This window comes from Leptonotus elevatus, chromosome 10 (assembly GCF_054856555.1).
Source record: "Leptonotus elevatus isolate MCC_2025b chromosome 10, RoL_Lele_1.0, whole genome shotgun sequence".
Taxonomy (NCBI): domain Eukaryota; kingdom Metazoa; phylum Chordata; class Actinopteri; order Syngnathiformes; family Syngnathidae; genus Leptonotus; species Leptonotus elevatus.
The window spans coordinates 10,381,115-10,388,593 of record NC_141248.1 but is presented as its reverse complement, the minus strand read 5'-3'; the positions used below and the strand labels follow the sequence as shown (position 1 = coordinate 10,388,593).

The following is a 7,479-nucleotide window of genomic DNA, read 5'->3' as shown; positions in this document are numbered from 1 at the left end:
ATAAACTACAAACATCCCTGGCATGATTGTACTCTGATTCTTAGTATTTATATAGTAGGGGAAACACCAAAAAGATACAGTTTTCTGTCTGCTGACATTAATGCTGAATTCTGATCCAGTTTTTTCAGTGATTCAGTTCCACATGATCTTGCCGCTGATACAAATTTGATTGATCTTGACACTCTAGGTTTATCCAGTACGCTTTCTACTGTGCGACTTGAGAAAGGATCCGCGTAAATGTGAAGGACGCACTATGTCTTTGTTTCCTTACATAACAACCGTTCCCTCTGCTAACCTCTTGCGCTCCTCTCTCTCAGACTTTCCCATGTAGGGTGTGTCACAGTTTATCTTCTGACAATCCCTCCTTACCTGTTCTACAGGATTGGCCACTCCTGTTGTTCAGAGCCAGTGGCATGTAGGTTGGGAGGGACGGCGGTTGGCCAGTAAAAGTGAGAGGACAGGTTGTAATGAGGAGGATCCTCCCACAGCAGCTCCGCTAAGCCATAAAAGCAAGTCATCCTTTCAGTCAGACACTCAGAGGGACTTGACTCTCCTTTGAAGCCTGCACAACTCCAGTTCTCTGTCCAGCCTTGACAACACCACCAACGACAAAATGTACAAGAAGTCTTACTCAATTGCAGGCTCGAGCAACCTCGGCAGGAGGTCCGCATCCAGCAGCTACTCCATCAAGAGATCCGGCTACGGTATTGGGTCCGGTGGTTCTAGCATGTACGGCGGTGCTGGTGCTAGTGCTGGAGGCTTAGGCTATAGCACTTCCTATAGCTCTGGCTCAATGCTCGGTGGTGGTGTCTATGGAGGCGGAATGATGGGCGGCGGAATGATGGGCGGCGGAATGATGGGCGGCGGAGGCCAAATCACCGCAGTCACAGTCAACCAGAGTCTGCTGGCCCCCTTGCATCTGGAAATTGACCCCAACATCCAGACTGTTCGCACCCAGGAAAAGGAGCAGATTAAGACCCTCAACAACCGCTTTGCGTCCTTCATTGACAAGGTTGGTTCCATTTACTTCTTTGTTTTGATAGGTAAAAGTAACAAATTTGCTCAGAGTATCCGCATACTGCTACTGTATGTGTATCTGCAGAACTCCAACCAAATGCTGACATGTATTTATTTCACTGACTAAGTAGAGCCGTGGCACTTATCTGTGTGGTGTTGTATCCATCAATGAGTAACAGCTTGTAGGATGGGAGAGTTAATAATCAAATAAATAATCAAAGTCTGTTCATTTTCAAGGATGATTCATCTTTGGTTTTCTACTTCATCCAAACTTGATTTTTCAAAGATCCAAAAACCTACATTGTAACACCACACAGTTGGAGGAATGTAAAGCAGAAACTTTTGCTTATTTTTGACAGTTTTCCTTTTGATATAGTTAGATTATCATCACAAAAGAAAAGTCAGGTAAAACAATAACAGCATGAATCATGTGACAACACAGCTGCTTTGTCTCCCTTGCCTTATCTACCACATCTAGACTTTTCGTAATAGCTGGTGTGACTGTGGCCTTTACTAGATAACAAAGTATAAATAACAGCATCAAAATCAAACTAGGGGTACCACATTCCAAAACACATCATATAACTTTTCATAACTCAAGTCAGGAGTAGCGCTCATTTGAGTTGTTGGTGCAGGGTGCCACTGGGATACTAAGGGGTGTGGCTATTCAGATAGTAGGACAGTCGTGTCGTAAATGTCAGGCACCACCCTTTTTTTTTGCTGAGCTATCTCACTGATTAGATTGACAGAGAGAGAGAAAAAAACTAATTTTAACCTTGACTAAAACTAAACAGATAAAAATCAAATCTAGTAAATATATATATATTGTTTTAAACATTTAAACAATTTTCTGTGGTGCTGTGTCTTTCCAGGTGCGTTTCCTGGAGCAGCAGAACAAGATGCTGGAGACCAAATGGTCACTCCTACAGGATCAGACCACAACCCGTTCCAACATCGACGCCATGTTTGAGGCCTACATCTCAAACCTGCGCAGGCAACTGGATGGGTTGGGCAACGAGAAAGTCAAGCTGGAGGGAGAACTGAGGAACATGCAGAACCAGGTGGAGGACTTCAAGAAAAAGTGAGTGTTGAGTAGATTTGTTCAATGTGGATATTTGATTGCGCACATGAAGCTGATTGAATGACATGTCCTGCCTTCAATAGGTATGAAGATGAAATCAACAAACGTACAGCTGCAGAGAATGAGTTTGTGGTCTTGAAGAAGGTAGGAATTAATTAATATTTTACTGATTTGGTGGGTTTTTATATCGGGTTGATTCCGGAAACCACTTTGAATATAGTTTCATGCTTAAAAAAAAAAATCTTTCCAGGATGTTGATGCTGCCTACATGAACAAGGTGGAGCTGGAGGCCAAAGCTGATGCTCTTCAGGATGAAATCAACTTCCTCAGGGCCATCTATGAGGCTGTATGTCGAATATTGCTCTTTCTGCATGCCATTGTTTGAACCAGGCCAGACTTGATTCTTTTGCTACAATCTGTGGCTCTGCAGGAGCTTCGGGAGATGCAGTCCCAGATCAAGGACACGTCTGTCATTGTGGAGATGGACAACAGCCGCTGCCTGGACATGGATTCTATTGTGGCTGAAGTGCGCGCTCAGTATGAGGACATTGCCAACCGCAGCAAGGCTGATGCAGAGGCCTGGTACAAACAGAAGGTAAGAGCAATGCTGACATTCATTTATGATCCTTTTCCCTATACATCACACATAATAATATATTGTGTTGTATTTTCCATAACAGTATGAGGAGATGCAGAGCTCTGCTGGTCAGTATGGTGATGACCTTCGCACGACCAAGGCTGAGATCGCTGAGCTGACCCGCATGATTGCCCGTCTTCAGAATGAGATTGAGTCTGTCAAGGCACAGGTAACGAAGACTTCCAGTACAAAACGTGACAGCTATTTATACGGACAACCTGAAAGTGCTTTTTTCATTTATGGTAACCTTTCCGCAGAGGGCGAGCCTTGAGGCTCAGATTGCAGAGGCAGAGGACCGCGGTGAGATGGCAGTGAAGGATGCCAAGCTCCGCATCAAGGATCTGGAGGAAGCCCTTCAGAGAGCCAAGCAGGACATGGCCCGCCAGGTGCGTGAATACCAGGAGCTGATGAACGTCAAGATGGCCCTGGACATTGAAATCGCCACCTACAGGAAACTGCTGGAAGGAGAGGAGACCAGGTAGGGTCAACATCTAGTAATAACAAATGATATTTCACCAATTTGTCAATAGTCTGGCTTACTTTATTTAAAATGTGCAACCACTAGACTGATCTCTGGACCTGCTTCCGCAACCATCCATGTGCAGCAGTCCTCAGGCGGTAAGTAATCAATATTCTACCAGCATCATCTATACTTGCTCTTCAGAATCACAAAGCAATCCCAATACTGTTTTTTCTCCAGGATACTCCAGCTCCGCTGGTAGCTATGGCGGCGGCATGTCTGCAGGCTATGGCGGCAGCTCCAGCAGCATGTCTGCTGGCTATGGCGGCAGCATGTCTGCTGGCTATGGCGGCAGCATGTCTGGCGGTTATGGTGGAAGTTCTACCACCATCAGCAAGCAAACAGTGTCCACAAGCAGCTCCAGAAGATTACTTTAAGAAGGAGAGCAGTCCCTCTTTCCTTTCTGAAAATCTTGAATTGACCAAAATCTGTTTACCCTTTCATGACGCTATACACATACCACATTGGAGCAGGCATGATAATCCAAAAATTAGCAATTTGCCAAATTTTGTTAGCTAAAAGAAAAAAACCAGCTACCAGGTTTTCCAAGGCCCACTGGATCCATTTATGTACCACTCAAATGCGACATTCATCATCATTTAAGAGTTTCTGAAAGTAAATGTGGCCTTAAACATGAGGCAGGTCGGTTGCAATGCAAAATGTGTCATATTTCTGCACTGACACGTCCAAGAAATTGGACAAGAGAAGCAAAAGAGGCAGGAGCTGTTCAAACAATGCAAGGGAAAGATTTGCATCTCTGCACACAATCGTGTAGAACAGATGCTCTGAAAAGGACAGGGAGACTGCTCCAGTTCTCAATAGAAGACTCAATTTTTAGATTTGAGTGCCAACACCAGTAAAGAGAGCTGGAGATAATAAGTAGCAATGTTTACAAATAAGATACTAGATTTGCTCAAAGATCAGTGCCTTGATCTCTTTTTGCGGGCTCTGTCAAATCGTTCCCGTCTTTGTTTAACACTTCCTTGCCTTGATGCTTCAGTTATGTTGAAACCAGATTTATTTTGGAAAGACCCTCTTAGCAACATGATTGATGACAGTTGCAACAAATAACATCACCAATAAATTTGAGTGCCCGATCACTTCCGTCTGTCTTGTTTTTGCACGAGAAATGACTTCCAAGGAGTGCACAGCATGGTAGGAAATACACAAGAGTACAGTCCTGCTCCAGTTTTGTACAGAAACACCTGTTATTGACTGATTCCACATTTCACATTCTCCCTTGATGCACCAATATACAATCCATATCCATCCATTTATATTTACAGTTACATTGTTTTAAATCTTAACTATTTACTGTATTACAGTAGTTTGAAAAGCACTGAATGTATTTGTTTGTTAAAGCAGAGATCGGTTGAAAGTATTTTCAATGGGCAATTGATCGAAAGGCTACATCCTGCAAGCTACATAAAGTTTAGAAAAGCTTTAATTTTTATAAAGGCAGTTCACTACTCGCAGGTGAGACTTGAATAAAATCACATAACTTGACATCAGGACAGCATTCAGAACAAGCTTGAAATCACAAGTTACCTCGAACCCATAATTAGACAGGTACGTGTCTATACACGCAGAGTTGAGCTATTTTCTTCATGTTTTATTAACAGGTTCATCATCTTTACCTGAGGCTGAATATTGCAGGTATTCATTGGTTTATGGAATTTAAAATAGATTGACTTAAAATAACTCCTGTCGAGGCTCATGCCAAATACTACAAATATGATCCCTAGCTTCCTTCTGCTTTGTGCTGGATGATGACACATGACAAATGAGAAAATCTTTCCTCTTGGTGTTAAACACGCCGTTTTACATGCCCAAGCAAATTCATTGATGAACACCCATTCATCAACGGGGCCAAAAAAATCTGCCCTGAAAACAAGCCAAACATCATTATTTAGCAATATGGAACGAGTCAATGGATCAAAAAGTATTGAGTAAGTTTGAGCACAATTAATGCAAAATACTGCAGATTTATAACGTGATCTGTTCACAAACATCTACTGGTCACCATTGTGGCTGTACCTGTGAGTACTTTACTGCACTCAAGAAAACTGAACTATTGCAATAAATCGCTAGAACTTTCAGTAGATGTCACAAATCTATCTTAACAAGTTTAAGATGTCTATGATGCCCTAAAAAAAGTAAGACAAACACAGTGAAACCTCTGAAGTTGACCACAATATGTGATGCGTGTTGACTTCCAAGTTGTTCTTGTTAAAAAAAAAAAAGAAAAGATTGTGACAAAGTGAAATAATTTTTTCCATGCCCAACAGGTCACCATCATAATACCATAGTTATTAACGGGCCAGTATAGAAAAGAACACCAACTCAGGATGTGTGAACACCTTAACGGTGCATTGTACTGTTTGACTGCACCTATCAGCTTTTATCTTCCCTTTATAGTAGAGTGTGTGGACCCGCACGCTCCACAGTTTCTTTGGAGAGGGGAGGGGCGGAGTTTTTTCTACTTATTTGAAGTCATGTCTTCGTTTGTCAACTGTGGCTGTCGCTTTAAGATCGTGCACGTACTCGCACGTGCACCATGAACGAGCCTGACACAGATGGTGCAGTTACACTTTGGGCCAGAAGTGGCTGTCGCGAGTAAAAAAAATGACAAACTGCACAAAGATTCTTAAAAAAAAATTAAAAATCACATGAAAAGTTTAGAGACGCTAATCGTTGTAATGACCTTCTTGGTGGAAATGGTGATAAGGTCATTTTGTAAACACCAAATAAGAACATGTCAAACACTTGTTGCCAGAATCAGTGGCCGTCTATGATGATCGACTTGAAGACTGATGACTGCATGAATGCTGATTGAGATCCCAACCAATGAACCAATGATATACTGTTTTTTGTTTTGACATTTAGAGACAATGATAGAAGATGATATGATGTTGACAATTTTCAGCTTTTAAATAAAAATTTATACTGGAAGCAGATGAGAAGCTACTACAGGGCTAAAGGGATTTCTCATTCTTTTTCCATACAGAAGCACTTGTGCAGCAGCATTCAAGACAAGCTGGAGAACTTGTTTCTCTACATTGATGAGCAACAAGGAATTTAAGAATTTAGCGGGGTTACGTAAGTAACCGAAGGCTATTGTTGATGTTTGGGGGTTGATGGACATGACTTCTTAGGGTTCACCCTACCACTTGCCTGGTGGCCAGCGGTATAGATATGGACATCTTACCACACAAGCTTAGAATAAAATAAACAAAATCACAGATTCGTAACTAGGATCACATATAGACTGGGTTGTTGGCTTGGTTGTTGTGGTGTGCGTTGTCACAGGGGAGGTTGCAGGACAGGGGTGTGGCAAAACCATCCATTTTGCACTCCCACTTTCAAATCTGAATGCATTCCTCATGGTGAGACACACCTAATGTTGAACTCACAAGGAGATTCTGAAGATGAATGTTTCACTGTGAAGTTAACGAGGGAAAGAGCATCTGAAGCTTCTCTTAGTAGTCCTAATGATGCAGATTAAATGTTGCACGCAACTTGCATATCTAAGTTGGTGAAATGAGATACAGTGGACAATACCACATGCCTATGGAAGGTTAAAAGGATTAGTGATGTTCAGGTATTTAAATCATGTCAACATGGACTGTGCAGCATCTTACATTGCATTAGATTGTCTTCCTCCAAAGTGGCCTTGGCGTTCTTTTGGAGTCACCTGACCTCTTTGTCTCCTGGCTTAGGTGTGGTGCATTTTACCGACACTAGAAATACCTTCATCATCGAAAATGAGTGATGATGATGATGGCGACCAAGTGATAACCCATAAAAATACTGTCACGAACATTCTTTGCATTTTATGATCTTACTGCAGACAGATGGCTCAATAACAGCTCATGAAGGCACGAGACAAAAGATTAGTCTAATTGTGTTGGGTTGCAAAAAAAGTGACTGACATTTCTCAGATCCAGCAAATAAGATTCTATTGACCTGTGAGATGACCCCCTCCCCCCCTCAATTGTGATAAACAGTCACCATAAAAAACTTTTTCTTGGTATATTTTGTGACAAGAAGAGAGTGGATGTCTGCATTTGTTTGTGAGGAGGGAGTGAATATCAGGAGCTGATCAATGACAAGTACTGTAATCACCACCTACTTGAGACCAATAACGATTAATATTCAATAATGTCAAATGATATTTCATAGCTGTATCATTCGTCTGAATCGTGCATTTATCGTGCGGACTCG

The 7,479-nt window shown here is 42.0% G+C and overlaps 1 protein-coding gene across 1 annotated transcript; it reads left to right on the top strand.

Moving 5' to 3' along the window:
- Positions 1-519: 519 nt before the first annotated feature.
- Positions 520-4,355, top strand: LOC147166993 (keratin, type II cytoskeletal 8-like). Its single transcript, XM_086087805.1, has 9 exons — positions 520-1,012; positions 1,890-2,098; positions 2,182-2,242; positions 2,349-2,444; positions 2,529-2,693; positions 2,779-2,904; positions 2,993-3,213; positions 3,301-3,353; positions 3,436-4,355. The coding sequence occupies exons 1-9, from the start codon at positions 614-616 to the stop codon at positions 3,630-3,632; spliced, it is 1,527 nt and encodes a 508-aa protein (XP_085943931.1). The 5' UTR covers positions 520-613; the 3' UTR covers positions 3,633-4,355.
- Positions 4,356-7,479: the final 3,124 nt, after the last annotated feature.